Genomic DNA, 18352 nt, shown 5'->3' with positions numbered 1-18352 from the left:
GTTAGCGAGGGGAATGGTCTACAATTCCACAGTAGCTGGACACTACTACATTTTATGTAGGTCATTAAAAAACATCTGGCTGGCCAAATATCTGATGAATTCTGCAGATGCCATTAGGATTGGTAGCAAAATATATCTGAGTGATTTTGGCCTGAAGTAACTTGAGAATAAGTGTACCCCCATCTGGATGATAATGAGTAATCATATTCATTAAGTTACTTGGCAATAAGTGCACTGGGTGACTGATTTTATCTGGCGCTGTCTCTTTCCATTAGAGTTCAGAGTTTTGTGTTCCTCTTTTTATAGGTTGCTTCAATCCCTCCTTCTAATATCCCATTTCAAGGAGCAGATTTGCTGCCAAGATACAAAATCCAGACAGGTAAAACTAATTTGGGAATCTTTTTAGCCTCTTGTACAACTAATGGAGTCCGGAAGCCCTCTGGTGGTGAATGGCATCTAAAACACGAGCATGCAGCGTCAAAATAACCAGTCCAGTGGCGCAAATAGAAAAAATGATCATGTTCATTCAGCTCAGAACAGAAAATTTGTTTACAAGACAGGGAAAGAAAAGAGTTGATCTGCATTTGCCATCAGCTGCACATAACAAAATAGAGAACTGGTCACTTCTGTTTACAAAGGCTATTTACACAAAATGCACCTATTCACAATATGAAACACGGTTGAAAAAGTGCTACAGTATATTATGTTTTCGATATGACCTCATTGTCGAAACTTTGGGATGACAAAAGACTAGTTTTTGTGTGATTCATTGATGTGTGTGTAACATCACCAAGGTTTGAATCAACAGGAAACAGCTGAAAATGAGTAAATCGCAGAACATTTACAAAACAGTACATCTGAATACTTAATGGTTAAAATTACAAAATCAAGATGCAAAAAAAAATAATAAAAATAATTAATTTCCAATCTGTTTATGTTGCATCACCTTTACTGATCATTGGCTTCACCATTGTTTTTTATATTTACAAGACATTTCATGGTTTTAAATTAAACTCTATACTGATTAAATAAAAATAAACAAAATTCATTAAACAAATCAAACTCAAATGCAAATTGTTTTTGTAATTTTGGATATAAAAAAAAATGTCATATCTGCGCTCCTTTCTGTAATGCAATAGTGAGCATTTTGATCACAAAGTAAAATCATTCCAATTATCCAATGTCCAACATGAACTCTCAACTCTTCGGTGTGTGAGGCAGGTAGCAGAGCAGCTAGCTGACCTGGATAAACTCTGGAACCTCCAGCACCATGCTGACCTCCAGGCTGCCTGGCATCTCCAGAGCCAGGGCCGGGTGGCACGGCTGGGTGAACTTCTGGCTGAAGGAACCCAACAACTGACCGCTTTGGGTGTTGTAGAAAGACAGACAACCAAGCTGGTAATCCAGGAGGGTGCCTACTCGCTCGGGCATCTCCATCACAAACACACTGGACCTAACATCATTGTGGAGCAACTGATACCTGCAACTGCCAAAAACAAAGAGGAGTTTTAGACTAAAACATCACGGGCTGTATCTTAGAAATGTGAGTAGAGATTTATGCATACCCCGTTGGTGTAGGAATGCACTGCAAACACCACGACAGGCCATTTTCCCCCAGTGAGCTGCCTCTCTGGGCTGTGCTGTAGGCCACTCCGAGTCTGTATGCTGCACTTCGTGACACCACCGTCTCCCAGTAGTAGTGTCCTCGTGCTGGCAATAACTCACCCAGGATGGATGGACACCTAGAGATCACAGAAGCTCTGGTCAACGCACATTCCAGAAATGTTTCCTAAAGTGGACGGTGACTGAAACTGTTCCACTCACTGTCTGTCTGTGAATGGTTGGTTTTCATACGAGTCCTGGGAGTAGTGCAACGTGGTCCGGTCCAGTGACAGCTCCAAATATGGGTGAGCTGATTCTTTCTGCAGGTGGAACCTCGTCCCTGGAGAAATTTACAAGTAACAGGAAATGTTTTACATAGAAATATAAACCAAACAAAACTTGAAAACGGGTTTTTACCTTTAGTGGAAATGAGTGCTGCTTCACTTTGTTCGCTGGCTCCAGCCTCGTTTACAGCTTTGATGTAAAACAAATAATTCTCATTGGGCTGCAGGAGAACCCTGTGCTCACAGCTGTTGATACCTGAGATGCATCTAAGAGCATGTCACACAAACACACACACACATTATTCCATACAGTTAAATGTTTTGACAGAATTACGATAAAAACAAAAACCTTTTCTAAAAACTGTCAGGTGAAAACTGCAGTCGTTATTTACTGAAAATGTTAAGTGATCCAGGTCTGATCAGCAAGGCGTACGAGACCCACCTGAGACCTTCTCCTTCCAGTTCATATTGGCGGCAATACTCCAAAGTGTATGTCTGTCCCGGAGTCTGCTGTTTCCACCTCAGCGTGGCTGAATCCCACATGATAGAGCAGCTCTCTGTTTCAATCACAGGCACCGGTGGAGCTTCCAAGATGAGAACAAGACATTTAAGATAAAAATGCCACTTACAATATAACAGAAATCCCCCCCGAACACTGACGTCAAAAATCCCAGCAGTATGAGATCTGTTTTGTTTGCTGTGTGGACTGACCAGTTGTGAAAGCGAGCCTATTGCTGGGCAGAGAGCAGCCTGTGTAGTTGACAGCCATCACCCACACCTTGTACGTCTTGTCCGGCTCCAGGTCCTCCAAGACGCAGTAACTCTCCTTCACCGTCACACGGTACTCCTCTGACACAGCTGTGGATCACAGCAGCACAGATATGCTGCACTTTTCTCACAATCACATTTCTCTATAATTAGCTTAACAATGGCAGCAAAATCTAAACCCACTGCAAATAATATAAAGAGTATTTACCTCCTTGAGGGTCCTCCATGCAGTAGACCTGGAAGCAGTCGATGATATCTCCAGGGTTGACGTTCCAGTAAACAGTGACGCTGTTGCTGGTGGCTGATCCTGGCTCCTGGGGCTGCAGCGTGGGGCTCTGAGGCACTGAAGTACAACCAAGAGAAACACGGCACATTTCATAACCGCCACATGCTGCACACGCTCATGACTCTAGACTTCATTTGGGTGTATCTGTATCAGACCTACCTGGGATTCCCTTGCGCTGTGTGAGCTGGGAGCTGGATTTGTTGCCCTTGGCGTAGTCCTCGAACAACAGCAGTGCCTTGGGACCCAGCTCCAGTGACATGGCCAAGTCCAGAGCTGCCCGGAGCCTAAAAACACAACCATAACATTGAGCTTCTGGCCAACCACAAGTCAGCATCAGCTTCTTTACAAATGCTCGAGCTCAGTTTGGAGAATGTAAAAAAAAAAAAAAAAAAACCTGTGGAAACAAGTCAGATGTTAGCAAACTGAAAGTTTCTCAGGTTTAGAGCTCTGCAAGTCAAGCAGCATACAGTTGTTAGTGTCCAGTAACAAACCACAGCAGCTCACACTCCGTTCACTGAAAGCACATTACCTTGCATGGATGTCTTCAGGTGACTAGTCGGAAAGCAGATTAAAAAAAGGAATTTGTCAGAATATTGACACAAACTCCAATCACCAATCATGGGCCAAATATTAAAACCACTGATCAGATCGGTCTTTGAGGCTCCAGGACTCACCCGTGCATCAGTCTCTTCCTCTCTGGCTGTGGTCTCTAGCGTGGCCTTGACAGTGTCAATGCTCTCCTGGAAGGAGACTATCTGGTCATATAGCTGCTCGAGCTTGGACTTCTTCTCTTCCTCCATGCTGATGGACATGTTATTGTACTGCTCCATCACAAGAGCCATCATCTCCTCATTCTGCAACTGCATCGCTGCCTCACTCTCCACACACTGGTCCTGGCAGAGAAGACAGACGTTTCACAGATGTCCTCAAGTAAAAGGCCGCCCTGCTAAGATGCCCCGATGTCTGCTGGACTGACAGCAGTCACCAATCTGAAATCAATTGTTAGCTGAGAGTGTGCAGTGTGAATGGCACACAGTGAGCATGCTTTACCTCTACAGTGTTGTAGGCCAGCTCCAGTTCTGACACCAAGTCCTCGATGATCTCTGACCTCCCCTGAAGCTCTGAGATCCAGTCGCTCAGCTTCTCCTGTTACACAAGCACATGTACATGATCAGATGTGTCATGGGGCTTTGTAGATACAACCTTAAGGCTGCATCAAACATAATCCTTCTCTAAAGATTGAATTCCTCCCACTCTCTGTGGCATCAGTTACTACACCTGGTACAATAATTTCCTCTCTGGTTGATGTGTGGACTCCCAATCATCAGAGAGGGATCACGCAGCAGGATGGACGGTGGGAGCTCATTTTAGAGCGCCAATCAGCACACACATTCCGGCTCACAGAGCTGGACTGCGTAAAGGTTTGCAAAGTTGTTTTGCTTAACTCGTCGGGGTTGATATTCCCCCCTGCAGAGTATCTGAATAGACTGCACTTCTTGGTGGTAAAGTCAGACTTGCATTATAGCTTTGATGTTTGTCTTATTTATAGTCCAGCTGTCAGTGTTTTGCATAACCACAACATCACACATGCAGTAGACCTGGTTCAAATATCATCTGGAAATGACATTCCATCGCTCTCAGTTTGTTCCAGCTTTCCTTTGATTTAGTTGCCAGATATATGAAATATCGAAGTATCTCACTTCCCTGTGTGGTTTATTGTATATTCACAGATTTATAAAGACAAATCTGCTGCACACTGAATATTGTCTCTCCTGAGATGCTTTCTCTAATTGGTTTTTATGAGGCAAGAACTTCTGAAGAACTGCTGTAGAAAAGAAAAAAATAGCTAGATGGTGCTATAATGTAAAGAGAGCTTTTAAAAGCATGCTTCCAAACAGCATGTGTGTGTGTGTGTGAGTGTGTGTGTGTGTGTGTGTGAAAAGACCACCTCATCTCATCTCCAGTTGATGATGACACACTGGACCTTTCTGCGATCAAACTTGAGCATTACATCAGAACAATTCAATGTCCTGGGCTGCTGCCTGAGAGCATGACACCTCCCAGCATTCATGGAAAAGTTATTGCCCTCTAATTTAGAGCTAGTGAATTATATGATGACGCAAACTAATGCCAGTAAAGTGTGTTACGGTCGTAACCATGTGTTGTAATCATGCTGGTAAAACGTTGCCGCTCTTTGGCTACAGCGAACCATCATTAATCCCAGCTGCTGCTGTGTTGACCCGCAAAAACGATCAAACATCTGGGAGACACCCTGATTTCTCTGAGGCCATAGGCAGGACGACATAAAGGAAAACTTTTTGTCTCCGATGCTGATTTAATCCCCTCACCTTGTATCCATAACATATACATATATATGCATAGACAACACTCATGGTAATCATGCCCTGTTTGAAATCACAGATTTTCAAATTTATTAAGCTGAGTGACTCAAAAGTAAATGATTTTAAAAAAGTATAGCAGCAGAGTTCTGTTCTGTTCAAACTCTGAAACAACTGTATCCTACATTTCCCACAATGCATAATTCTCATCCAATCTCAATGCGTGACAGGTCACTCTATATACACAGCACGCAGATGCAGTGTGTGCACTTACCTTGATTTCCTCATAGGCTCTGTCCACAGCAGTCACCGTGTGGCTGTGATGCTCTCCGGACCCACAGTCATCCTCTGACAGCAGACACCCACAGGTGAGACAGAACCAGTCCATCCCCAGCAGCTCTGCGGCCAGACGGGCCTGACTCTCCTCCTCTGCATCGATGATTTCATAGTCAGCCTCAATGAGCTCTTCCTCTGGGGACGCTTTCCCACCCACCTCCGCTGTAATCCTCTCCTCTCTGTCCTGACTGGACTGAGGTGTGGGCTCTTCAGCATCTCTCTGCCTTTCAGGTTCTGGCAACTCTTCTACATCCTGTTTAGATATTATCTCATATTCAAGCTCCTCATCTGGCGCTTCAGCAGCCTCTTCAGCCATCTTATCTTGCTCCGTCTTTTGTCCTACAGCCTCACTGTTTGGAGCAGCAGCTGGACCTACTAGCTCTTTAAGAATCATCATTTTTGGGACATCTTCCATCTTGTTCATCTCCACCTTTTGTTCCACTTCAGCTTCCTCTGACAGTTGATCGTCCCTTTGCAGCAGAGATAGATCCTCCCTGGGAGAGAAGCTCCGCAGAGGGGAAAAGAAACCATCATCCTCTTCACACATTTTTTTCTCCTCTGTGCCTGTCACCTCCACAGGTGCAGGTGAATCCCTGGATCCTCCTACCTTGATATCTAAATGTGGTTCTTCAGCCAACTCAGGCTCCGGTTTGGTTTCTTCCTTTGATGCCGGTATGTCTTCAGGTGCTGGTTTGTCTTCAGGTGCTGGTGTGTCTTCAGGTGCTGGTTTGTGTTCAGGTGATGGTGTGTCTTCAGGTGATGGTGTGTCTTCAGGTGCTGGTTTGTCTTCAGGTGCTGGTTTGTCTTCAGGTGCTGGTGCGTCCTCAGGTGCTGGTTTGTCTTCAGGTGCTGGTTTGTCTTCAGGTGCTGGCGTGTCTTCAGGTGCTGGCGTGTCCTCAGATGCTGGTGTGTCTTCAGGTGCTGGTGTGTCTTCAGGTAGTGTGAGGCGTTGACAAACGCTCTCAGGTTCAGCAACAGCTTCTGCCGCACTTGTGCCCTTGTCTGACCACCTGCTCATATCAATGTCCATCTCTACGGCTCGTCCCTTTGGCACAAGGAGGACTAGCTCATCGCAATCATTCACCTTGTCCTGAACAACAGGCTCAGCGCCCTCTGGTGGTGTTTTCGTTCTCACTTCAGTTACCAGCTTCATTTTGTCTGATTCAGTGGCTGACTCCTCTTCTTCATGCTGCTGGGACTCAAGGATTTCATTATTTTCAGCAGAATCTGTCCTTGCATCCACTGAGGTCACAGGTTCTGTAACTTTAGTTAAAGTCTCAGTGCTCATCTCTGACTCCTGAGGAGCTTCAGCAGTATGTCCATGTAAATGGCTCTCAGCCTCCTCCGTCAGAGCACCATGTCCGCCCCCAGCTGCTGGAGCTGCTGTAGTTACCTCCTGAAGAGCAATCTGAACTTGGGTTTGAATCTCTTTTTCATTCACTGCTTTTTCAGTCACCTCCACCACTGCATGTACTCCACAATCAAAGTCAGCAATGACCTCGACAGGCGCAACGCCTTCAGGAGTGACTTCTTCTTTCCCTTTAGATGGCGATATCTTCGCTGGTCTCTCCACTTCACCTTCGAGTTCAGCTGAGGTGAGAGCTTCCTGTCCTGCAGTCTCAGGTTTGGCGACTTCACTTAGGGCTTTTGGTTTGTCCACAGTTGCTTCTTTCTTGTGAGTAGTCACCATATTTGTGTCAGCAGCTGCCACCTTATATGAACCCCCCTCCATTTGTATCTCTGATCTGATGTCCCCGCTGCTTGCAGGTGGTTTCTCGTCTGTCTCCTCTGCTGCTTTTAGAACCCCTTCAGTTGCTTTCTCTGGCAGTTTTTGTGGCTGACAAGTCTGATGGGTTCCAACAATGCTTTGTCCTCTCTGTTGCTCCTCACTCTCTTGTTCTGTTTTCTTCATGGGTTTCTTCTCCCCTTGAATTTCAGGAAGTGACTTATCAGCCTTCCTCTCAGAAGGCTCAGTATGGTCTCGATCTACCTCCTGTTTTAATTCTTGACCCTCCATCTGGTCGAGGTCATACTGCTGAGCTGGTTCTTCTGAGGCTTTGCTGGCAGCCGGCTCTTTGGTTATCGTAGAGAAATGTGGTCTGTCGCTCTTCTTCTCTGTCTCTGTTACAGTTTCTCTCTTCTCTCCCAATGTTGCTGATTGCAGACTCTCACTCCTGTCCCCGGCACTGACCTCCTGTGTCTTTGGCTCCTCTGTCTTGCTTTTCTCCTCTTCTTTGGCCACCCTTCTCAGACATCCTGTCATCTCAAACCTACTCTGTGACCACATCATCCTGCCTTCACTCTCATCCTCGACTGTTTCTGTTTCAATCTCAATCATGGGAGTTTCATCCTTCAGAATAAATTTCTCCAGGTAGCCATCTTCTTCCTCTGCATCTGACAAACATCTCTTATAAGACTTCTCAGATGCCACGCTCTCAGCCTCTGAGTGCTCCTCGTCACTCCTCCATCTCTCGCCCACAGCATCTTCATAAAGGTCAGAGTACATGAAAGACATGGCGGTGGGTTCCTCCAGGAGGATTGGGTCAATAATCTTAGGGGGTCCTGCGGAAATATAGATGGGCGTGAGGGTGGTCTCTTCACTCCCAAACAGGACTGAACCATTCTCCTTCGTTGATCTCTGGCTTTCTCGTCTCATTCTCATCCTGGCTTCGGCCTCCTCCTCTTCGTGATCTCTCCTCTGCAGGGCATCAGTAGGCGCTCCTTCACCATAAAAGACCTCATCCAGGTGTTCCCCAACTATATCCACATCTGTGACAAAGACAAAAGAGTCTTCTGATACAGTTGGCCTGTCTGTGGCTGTGTCCTTGGCAGGTTTTTGCTTCTCCTTCTGGGGCTCCACTGAAAGCTGTTGTGCCTCCTTCTGCTGCTCTTGAGTTTGTTCAACTGGGACTGACTCATCGAGAAGGGTAAACTTCTCAAAGTAGTCAATGTCAGTGGCGCTCTCTTTCTGATGTCTGTGCCTGGGCTCTGTGTCTGCTGATGGCTGAGAGGAGTCCTGGTTCAAGGGCTGCAGAGTAAGCAAATCAATCCCTATAAGGACCTATAAAGTTACAATCTACAAATAAACAGCTGAGTAATTCATATATTTGTTTATTTAAATGACAGGAAAGATAATTACATCCTACGATTCAAATCAATCAGATAAATACCTCTTGGTGATCCAGTATTTCTCCCTCGTCTGGCAGGACATGATTCTGTTGCCTTGTCCAGTCAGGGTGGCTTCGAGGCTTGATCTTAGGAGTCTGGTCCAGATAAGACAAATTATCCTGCAGCTCTGTGCTCTCCTCCTCATCCACCGTGGGAAGTTTGGAGGGGACTCTGATGTTGAGAATTTCATAGCCCTCTGAAATCAAACTAAAGAGTTGCTGATCTTTGCTCTTGATTTCCTCCAAGTCTGGCTCTGTTTGGGTTTTCTCTGGTTTTATGTTGGGGAGAGAAACCTCTGCCATTTCCGGTCTCTCCACTCCCAGGGCCGAAGCCGATCTTGAGCTTCCAGGTCGGCTTAGCCTGTCGCCCAACCTGCTGCTCCTTCCAGACCTCGTCCTCCTCCGGACCACTTTGTCCTCATCAAAGACGATGGTGATCTTTCCTGCAGCTCCAGAGCCCTCCATGCTGAAGGCTTCAGAGACAGAGCTCGTGTCCGAAGCCCAGGGAGTGGAACAGCGGCTAGAGGCTGTCTCCCAAACAATACCACTGTCTTCGCTCTGAACCGTCACCATGGAGAAAGATGGATCCACCATCAGGCAATGGAGTTTGGGCTTCACCGACTGGTCCTGGACAACTTCTCGCAGACTGAGGAAAGGAAGGAGGGAACAGAGTTAGACGAAGGAGAGCAGGCTGTTTGTGCCATCAACTAGAAGAGGAAAGGCCTGACTAAACGGTCCCACTGCAAAAGGAGATCCCCTTGGCACAGCTTGTCGAAATACAAGCAGAGAACAAACCAATGAATCACATTGCAACATATCTGAACAACATGTACCAAAATTCACGTTTTGCAGAACATCTGCTGATCTTTTCTCAAGATGATTATATGCGATGTGCAGCTCTCCACAGCATTAGAGCAGGTGTATGGTGCAAAGCTGCCAATGTGAGCACTGAGCTGAAAAAATAATGATCAAATGTGCTCTGAGCTGTCCGTTCTGCTATGAATACAGCTCAGTGGCTGTGGGGTTACGGCAAGGTGACGTCCCAAAGCGTCACTCGTGTAATTTTAGAGAGGAAATGCCTGGCCTTCTCAGAGACATCCAACATATCGGTGTCTTCTACTATTTATGACATTGCAAGGAGAGCTGAAGCACCCAGCATGAATCATGATTAATGAGATGTAAAATATGGGAGGGCAAATAATATCAAACATTAGAATAACGTTTCCTGAAATGCCACATTGACAATCCTTGTATGAGAAGATGAGGAGAACAGACAGCCATGCGTTAAATGAAAAAAATGGAGCACTCCACTGTTTATCCAACACGGGTACAACTCATCTGTCAGAGACATGGCTCTGTAAAAGGTGAAACAAAAGGATTCTCACAGACTCTATTCAGTGAAACTAAGAACTTAACACAAAGTAAAGGTGGCCTTTAGCTGAGGTTATTCACTGTATGCAGTCCAGACAAAAGAGTAAAGCACCTATTCTGTAGTTCCTCCACCTCGTCTTCATCATCCTGGCTGATGGCCTCTGAAGCTTCACTCTGAACCTCCAGCATCTCCGTCATCTCTGAGTCTAGACACTCACATCCCGCCATCTTTCTAATATCCAACTCTTCCTTTTGCAGCTCCAGATGTCTTTTTCCTTCTGTCTACTTTAAAGTCTGCTTGATTTTTTCAGCCTCTCTGAATTCAGAAGAGCTGGTGTGCCTGTTTGTGTCATTCTAAGTTGGGAGCCATCCATCTGACTCAGTGAGGGGCCAAAAATAGACTGAGTGGGGAATGAAAAGAGGGAAGAGGGGATAGAGAGGGCATAGCAGGGAGAGGGGGTATGTTTCACTGCCTGTTGAGTTCGGTACACAAACATCAAGTTCTTAGAAGAAGTTTTCTTTTTAAACATCTTATAAAAGATTTACAGACCTGAGAAAGTCTGAAAATTGCTGTTGGTGTTACCTGACAGCTATGGGAGGCAATGTGACTTTAAGATCAAAATCCGCCATGCTAAGTTAAATATAGGTCGTGAATTGTAACAGTACCCCCTGGTCCTGCTGTTGATGGCAACTCTGAGCAGATCCATGGACACTCATACAAGTCGCCACCCCAGCAGTGACACACAAGTTTCAAAACTCTGTGACATACGGTGTCAAATCCAGAAAAAAAAAAAAGACTTCAGACTTGGTGCCAGAGTAGGCCAAAGAGAACGACTGAGCAAAATGTGCCGTTTTATCATCTTTTTAAGGGCTTGTGAATCGTAAGCACATGTGATGTACTGAATGATGCCAGAGGTCCCAGTGACTCATTCAGCTGATCAACAAAAAAAATGCTACCTGATTTAAAGTCTCAGGAAGACTAACAAGTCCACAGCATAGATTTGTGTCCAAAATGTCAATATCCGTAAAAGTAATTGTGTATATAAAATGTATGATCTTAATTTTTAAGTCTGAGTTAAGCAAAATGGTGGAAAGTGAATCAGCAAGGGTCTTTTTTATATTAGAACCCTGTTTGGATCCCATATCCTGCAATGGACCTTCTGAACCATAAACATCTAACCTACACTGTGGCAGCGGGTCTTCTCATACAGCTCATGAACATCAAGTGAAACAATCACACATACCTTTAGAGATTTAATTTTTTAAATAAACATTTAAAAGTCTGAATTTACAAAAATGTACAAAAGCAGCTGAATAAATGATAAAGGGGGGGAAAAAAAAACCCAAAAACTTTTCAGCGTGTATTCTGCACCACCTATTCATCAAATAGGTTTTTGTTTGTCACCAGCCTAGGAAAAATAATACGACACATCATAAGCACTGATGAAGGAGTCTGATATCCAGAGGGTGGCATCTTGGCAGACGTATAATGATCAACTCAAAATGGACTGACAACCCTATGACACGAACATAAATACTTTTAAAAGTTTTTAAAGGAGCTCAGAAATTTAAAGTTGGCCTGTATTGTAGTAGTAGAAAAGTGTTCATAGAGCTTAATCCCATAAAAGCTTCACTACTGATGTACAAAAATAGAAAAAAGGCTTTAATTCTCCAAGTTGGACCAAACAGATAATAGATAATGTACATGTATGTGGCTCCTTCCAGTATGACTGCGAGGTAAACACTGTGGATTTAACTAAAACTGAGAACATCAGGGAAACACGGCTGAGACCAGTTTTTGACCTTGTGACTTTCTTTTAAACTAACTATAGATATTGTCTTTACTTTGCAGGTGTTATTTCTTGTCCTCTCTTACTTTGTCAATGATCTAAACTTCCTCCTGTGGAATGCTATGTACATTATGACGGTGATACAGCTCCATAATTTATCTCCACTCATGCTAACTAGTATCATACAACTTCAGTGCAGTTTCCATCTGTGATGAGCTTTCATTTCTGGGCCCTCTGGTGTCTACCTATTATGTTATATAAATTTGGCAAAGGCATCAAAGCAATTGATAGTGCATTATATTCCACAGACTCTGCCACAGGACACACAGTTTGTGACCAATGGGTAGGGAGCTCTCAGAGTCCCAAACCCTCTCTGGCTGTGTGGTGCAGAGGCAGCACGGCTCCCCTCTCAGCACATCCCATCCTGTTCTTGAGGTAGAAGTCTTAATCCACTTGTCTAATTCAAGGAACTCCTTATCTCCTTGATGCCTCCTTATTAATGATGGCTCTGACTGGGAGTATTGAGTTTAGGTCCTTCTTTTGCTGCAGCATCCGACATGACTGCACAGGTACAGAGAGATGAGAAGCAGGAGGATTATGAATAACTCATAGCAGGCCCAAAGAGGTTTATGGGGAGAAAGAAAATATGAAGAGCACATGTAACTGGTATGTACCTCAGCAAACTGAGCTTTAATGGCATCAAACTTGATCTTCTCATGGACTGCCCTGGCCACGTTAGTTCTTTCAAAAGGCTCTGAAACACAATGAAGCGAAGCAGGTCGGATTACTGAGAACATTTCTTTCACTAATACTGCAGTGTTAATGGTCATGTTAGTCAAAATGGCAGAGGTATGTTATACTGACTAAAATGTTTACCTTCCACACATATGTATTTGTTCCTCCACTCTTTAGAATTTGTCTTGGGGAAAGCTCTGGCTTCTCGAACGGAGATCACTTGCTTATCCCACCTGCATGGCATAGAAAGGTGAAAAAAAGTAAGTTTGGTCTTCAATTAGATTGAAAATAAACACAAAAACCAAGATCCTGAAAGAGCTATATTATTGGTTTTGGAGATTTTGGCTAATCAATACACAACGTGCACAATTCAGAGCCAAAATAAAAGAGACACTAGATTTTGGTTGGCTGCATCATACTTCGACATCTTCAAAAATCACCAACATTTTGCTCTCTCTCTGTGTTTTGACTCAGTTTTGTTAAGTGAAAATAGTAAGATGACAAAAATAGTGCAATGATCCGTGACAGGTTTCAGCTTCTGAAGGTGTAGCTGCTTAGCTAATTAACATGAGCTGGTTGTTAAAATCATTCAATCAATCAATCGTTCATTTGCAGTAAAAGCAAGGACAATTCACGTATATATTATTTTGAATCAATGCATGTTGATATTCATTGAGTTTTAGCTGAACCTTGAAAACATGGCACGGCACAGTAACACACATGCTGCAAACACAGAGATACATGGTATGTTATGTTAGTGCTGTGTAAGGCCAAAGGTCCCACCTGCTCCTGCTTCTCACCCAGAAACATAAAACCAGAGAAGAGGATGCAGGACAGAGGAGGGTAAAAAGAGAGATGAACCATTTGAGCGAGAAAAGAGGTTGGTGAAAGGAGCAGCACAGAAGGAATGGGAGCAAGAAAATGAGCAGGCAATATAACCACGGGGGATCTGAAACACTACACTGACTAATGCAATGTCCTTGGGAAATACCTGAAGCATGTGGCATAGTATTTTAGAAAGCCGAGAAACAGCTCTCCCAGAGAGGACTGGTTCCTTGACACATAAGGGGGTATGTGTTTGGAGCTCTCTGGAACCATGTTGATTTCCATGATGGGATTAAAACACTCCTGAAAAATCAAGTCACAAGACAAACAGTCGATACTGAGTGACACTACTCCAACTTAGAGATATGGGAAATGGCTTACTTTTATTTTAATTGTAAATGCTAACTGAAAAATAGTAACCGTAAACTTGCAGGGGGGGAAGTTTAATGAAACATATTCTTCATGATGGCAAATCGCAAGGGCTGAAAAGGGGTTTCAACAAAAAAATGTAATAAAAAGGCCAAAGAAATAAATGAGAAAGCAAAAGCAACAAAGACACTCACTGGATATTCCCTCTGTAGAGATGGAAGGACAGGTTCATTAAGAGCTAAAAATAAAACCACACATCGCATACACAATGAGCATCACTTTAAGACAAAGGTACAAAGCGTTTCATTTGTGTGTGCATGTGTGTGACGTTGTACTGACTCTGTAGGTAGTGCAGGACCATCAGCACCAGTGCATAGCTGCTTAAAGTTCCTTTGCTGGCATCATTGATTTGATTGTGCCGCGCCCACTTCTTGATGACCAGGATCATGGGTCTTATCCTGAGATCAGCTGAGAGAGACCACACAAGAGCAGCAGGTCAAAACCAGAAACTTATTTTTCTTCCTGTCAAGAAACAACTGCATGGCACATAGTTGGACTAATAAGCAGAATGATGAGTCAGGGTTAAATAAAGTTTAAATTAGTTTTCCCACCATAAGCGTAACTTCTCAGAAGGAAGGTGTTTCTGATGCCCATTGTGTTGTTGACATTCAGATCAAACTCCAGGTCACTAAAGAAGATGGAGTGGGGGGTAGAGTCTCATTAAGACTTATTTCTTATTTACTATTTCTTCTTTGACTTATTTTGATGGCATTATAAACACAGGCTTGGACTGTCTTGGTCTTACCTGCCTTTCTCTCTGAACCTGAGGATCGGCACTTTGGCTCTGATCAACTGAGTCCTGTCTACATATGCTACAAGTCAAGACAAGCAACATGAGATTTATGCTGGTTTTAGTTTTCTTTTCTGAAAAACTGAATCTTTTTGCACTGGATAAAAAGCTCCACCTAGTGGAGTAAGCAGAGAACATAAAAACAAGGGACACAGGAAGCAAAGTTAAGCAGAAAGTTGGATAGTGGGTAAGACAACATTGAAAATTAATTGTAAATAAATAAACAAAATAATTTTTTTTCTCAATTATTAGATATCCGCAAAACATGTTTTAACTACTCACGGAGTGTTTTAAACAACCTTTGGAGAACAGAGAGCACATGAATAGGATCAGGTCTTTTCTGAAACAAACAAAAAAATAAGAGGTAAAATGTGCGCATCTCACAGAGAAGTGTGAACGTATGGCTGTACACCTCACACACCAACATTCACCACAGTCAGTCAGAGACACGTACGTTTCCCGTGAGGACCAGACACAAATCTGCATCACTGCTCCTGCAGCCCAATCCATTCATAGAGGATCCAGTCAAGTAAAGTCGTCCTACTGTGTGAGACACACTTTGTGAATAAGAATCGCCACAGAAGGTCAGAGCAGACAGTGACTGTGCACAGTGATACACACCTGCATAGACGTGCTGTATGTCTTGCTGCAGTTGGGTTCGGATCATCTCCTTTCGGGCCAAATCAGAAGACTGCTGCTGGCACACCTCAAACAGTTCCACCATCTGGTTGCTCAGCTGAGGGTACAAATATATGTGGCACTAACTAAGCTGAAGTGGACCTGCACATAAACAACCAAGGACAGGCTTGTATACTTGCAGCACATTAAGGCCATATACCTTGTCCTTGGCGTAGTCACGCAGACTGTTGGGGCTTTCTGGGACAGCAAAAGCCTGAGGTGAGGGATGGGAGTGTGGGCTGAGATATGAGCGATCAAAACCAGGCAAGGATCTTGAGGACCCAGGCAACACTTGGTCTGGGTAACATGGGGGAAGAGGGGCCTGAATCGAGTGTGAGCCAACCGGGTGGGAAGACGAGTCAAGGCACTGGCGCTTCACAATATGGAGGCTGTAGTCGTCATTCTGCCTCCTCGAATAAAGATAAATAATAATGAAACGTCAGATTTTAAACAGCAGCTGATCCTTCAATGGGAGGCGAGATCAATCAAGCAGAATGGGAGAGGATGTGCGAATGGGAAAATGGCATACTTGCGCCTGTTGGTCATATTTTGTGCAAAGTGAGAAGGGAACACTGGAGGGTTTGATATTGGGGGATTCCATTCATATGAAGGAAACCTCTCTGGTCCAGGAGCATAGAACCTTCCAAAACACAAGCACAAAGCAATACACACGAGCAGGTTTGAAATCTTGTGAGCTGGTTAAGAAGACGATAACCAGGGATTCAGAAGTCCTAAGATTTTTTTCAGAAGGTTAGCACCAAGAAGAAAATAGTGAGCAGTGCACAATCAGCTCATGAATGTCACCGATCTCAAGTGCAACATGGCATTTATAACCCAGACAGCTCGCAACATGCTTAGCAAAATAAACATTCATTTGTAAAGCTACAATTGGACAACTATCTGATTAATGTTAAATACATTTTGTCCCCTTTCTCACTTGGCCAACCTGTGTCTGAGCAGTCTTCTCAAAGTTGCACCTGATGACCTCCTAACCTTGGGCAGTCTAGCTGCAGAGGACAGTGGTGACTCAATCCAGACTCAAAAGACTCATAATAGAAGCTAAACAGTAAAACGCTGTCTAGCTATGTGATGGTCAGTAAGGTCTCCAAAATTGGGTGAATATTAAGAGTGAGAAATTTCCTTCGCACAGGACAGTCTGTCTGAAACTCCCGTGTTTGGACATAGTGGTGTCAGATATTATAATAACCCGGCTGAAGAGATTCTGGGGCATTAGAGGTCCACGAAGGATCAGCTGACAGGCTCGCACCTGTTGACACCTGCTGGGCGTTGGTGGTTGTAGTCGTAATGTCGTGGCACCGGGGGCGGCGGGATCAGGCCGTTATTGGAGGAGGCTGACCGGCCCCGCGGAGCAGCGCTGCGGGGAAACATGCTGCGGATCTTCACGAAGCTCCAGCATCAACTCCGCTGAAAAAACACATCAGATCAGACAATCGGCATTGAGCAAAAACAACATGGCACCCGTATGTACTGAAATATTTCGCCCACGGGTGACGAAAAGTTTTAGAGGAAACTGAAATTCTGTGATCAGACTTAAGAGTTAGCTCCCGGTGAGAAGCGCCCAGCTAACTAATTCAAACGGCGTCATTAAAACATTTAAATGTTTTTCCCGTGTATTTTCATATTAGCAGTGAATATAAGACAGCGGCATTAAATGTTTAAAATGTTTAAAAGACTGAGCCTATGCTCTGTAACACTTACACATGTAAACAAATTTGGAGGCGCTGATTTCCGGCAACCAGACTTCCGCATTGGGTTCATGACGTAATGGAAGTTTATTTAAAGGGGACGTAGCTGTCCTTTCATTAAAGGGAGAATCCGTCCAAAACAACACAAGTGACCATAAAGGGAAATTCCGTTTACATGTCGGTCAGTGAGATCAAACACTCAAAAAGAATCAGTATGTCATTGTTTTAGTGACGGTGTTGAATATTTGTTTGAGGCCATTTCGGATATTCAAATGAATTAAATTTGAATCTTCCCACATAGATTTGAATCAGATAAGCCCGTTAAGCAGTAAAATGATTGTGGCTGCTCTCATGTTAACTATGAGTCATCGTTCTGAAGCTTTTTATCACAATCTGTCAATTTAGAAATGTAAACGTCATCATGATCATAAACATGGCAGGTGCCTTTTAATAATTTATGATAGGGCAGTGTTTTCCCTGAAAAGTTATATGTTTATGTAGTGGCAAAAAGTTCATAAATAATTTTTAACTAGAAAGTCTTTACACATCAGCTGCGTTTCTTGAGTTTTAATAAGCTTTCATGAATGGACTCACACACATACAACGCACAGTCTATGAGTGAGCTAGATGTTCTCAAAACTTCAATTCTTATAACTTCTCAAAACAAGTGTCAATAGTCAAAACATATGGTGTTCCTGTTGATAGTCAAGATATACGGTGTTCCAGCGTTCCCGACTTGTTTTCGTAACAACTCCCACCAAGGTACAACACTCCCTTGAGATCTCACAGGGTCATCACAAATAATCAACAATATCTTGGCACCCATCGCAAGGGCCTCTTTGTTTGGGGCACACTGTAAACTGTGTCATTCGGACCTTCCACTGTATCTCACAGTGCTGTCACAACAGGGGTCAAACAAGCAACATATATTGATATGAATTAATACAAAACAGAGTATGTAGGTACCAGATTATAAAAAACATAGCTGGGTCAAATACCAGAATTTTTACATCACATTTACTATATTTCAGTGACAAGAGATGACCACGTTGGCTTTTTAAATTATGGGGTGTAGACTAAGTTTATCAATTCACTCAACTGAGATTGCTGTGTCCTCAGATTCTACTTCTTGTACTTGTTCTCGTTCTTAAATTGGTTGTCTGGAGCCGTGGCACAGAATAATATTACCCTTATCTGATAACTTCCATCTCAGAGGAGTTCTCTCACAAACAAGCATGGTCCAGAA

At 43.8% G+C, this 18352-nt stretch overlaps 2 protein-coding genes across 5 annotated transcripts; both read right to left on the bottom strand.

The window, feature by feature from the left end:
- Positions 1 to 573: 573 nt before the first annotated feature.
- Positions 574 to 10484, bottom strand: cmya5 (cardiomyopathy associated 5). Of its 3 annotated transcripts, none has more exons than XM_029510859.1 (14): positions 10266 to 10484; positions 8786 to 9428; positions 5554 to 8643; positions 3991 to 4086; positions 3615 to 3833; positions 3470 to 3492; positions 3100 to 3224; positions 2863 to 2997; positions 2598 to 2744; positions 2329 to 2470; positions 2020 to 2153; positions 1825 to 1942; positions 1566 to 1760; positions 574 to 1486 (listed from the first exon to the last, which is right to left on the bottom strand). In XM_029510859.1, the coding sequence occupies exons 1-14, from the start codon at positions 10379 to 10381 to the stop codon at positions 1234 to 1236; spliced, it is 5436 nt and encodes a 1811-aa protein (XP_029366719.1). In that variant the 5' UTR covers positions 10382 to 10484; the 3' UTR covers positions 574 to 1233. The 3 variants fall into 3 exon arrangements, with proteins under 3 accessions (XP_029366719.1, XP_029366718.1, XP_029366720.1); XM_029510858.1 differs by having other exon boundaries at positions 1566 to 1742; XM_029510860.1 differs by lacking the exons at positions 574 to 1486; positions 1566 to 1760; positions 1825 to 1942; positions 2020 to 2153; positions 3470 to 3492 and having other exon boundaries at positions 2337 to 2470.
- Positions 10485 to 11400: 916 nt separating this feature from the next.
- tent2 (terminal nucleotidyltransferase 2) lies at positions 11401 to 17168 on the bottom strand. 2 transcript variants are annotated; one of them, XM_029510410.1, is made up of 15 exons: positions 17120 to 17168; positions 16668 to 16825; positions 15930 to 16040; positions 15561 to 15810; positions 15344 to 15458; positions 15177 to 15265; positions 15005 to 15062; positions 14678 to 14744; positions 14484 to 14560; positions 14212 to 14340; positions 14067 to 14110; positions 13670 to 13806; positions 12820 to 12911; positions 12618 to 12697; positions 11401 to 12504 (listed from the first exon to the last, which is right to left on the bottom strand). In XM_029510410.1, the coding sequence occupies exons 2-15, from the start codon at positions 16787 to 16789 to the stop codon at positions 12418 to 12420; spliced, it is 1458 nt and encodes a 485-aa protein (XP_029366270.1). In that variant the 5' UTR covers positions 16790 to 16825; positions 17120 to 17168; the 3' UTR covers positions 11401 to 12417. The 2 variants fall into 2 exon arrangements, with proteins under 2 accessions (XP_029366270.1, XP_029366271.1); XM_029510411.1 differs by having other exon boundaries at positions 15177 to 15262.
- Between the last annotated feature and the right edge of the window lie 1184 nt (positions 17169 to 18352).

The sequence above is a fragment of the Echeneis naucrates genome, chromosome 9 (genome assembly GCF_900963305.1).
Source record: "Echeneis naucrates chromosome 9, fEcheNa1.1, whole genome shotgun sequence".
In the NCBI taxonomy this organism is placed as follows: domain Eukaryota; kingdom Metazoa; phylum Chordata; class Actinopteri; order Carangiformes; family Echeneidae; genus Echeneis; species Echeneis naucrates.
Note: the sequence above shows the minus strand (reverse complement) of the source record. Positions and strands in the feature narration are given on the sequence as shown.

Coding starts and splice junctions, on each gene's coding strand:
- cmya5 (XM_029510859.1), bottom strand. CDS start 10,381: ATGGCGGGATGTGAGTGTCTAGACTCAGAGATGACGGAGATGCTGGAG. Junction 9,429..10,265: donor GTGGAGGAACTACAGAATAG/GTGCTTTACTCT, acceptor TCCTTTCCTCAG/TCTGCGAGAAGTTGTCCAGG. Junction 3,493..3,614: donor AGGAAGAGACTGATGCACGG/GTGAGTCCTGGA, acceptor CTTTCCGACTAG/TCACCTGAAGACATCCATGC.
- tent2 (XM_029510410.1), bottom strand. CDS start 16,789: ATGTTTCCCCGCAGCGCTGCTCCGCGGGGCCGGTCAGCCTCCTCCAAT. Junction 15,459..15,560: donor GTGACTACGCCAAGGACAAG/GTATATGGCCTT, acceptor TTGTACCCTCAG/CTGAGCAACCAGATGGTGGA. Junction 12,698..12,819: donor CAAATACATATGTGTGGAAG/GTAAACATTTTA, acceptor ATTGTGTTTCAG/AGCCTTTTGAAAGAACTAAC.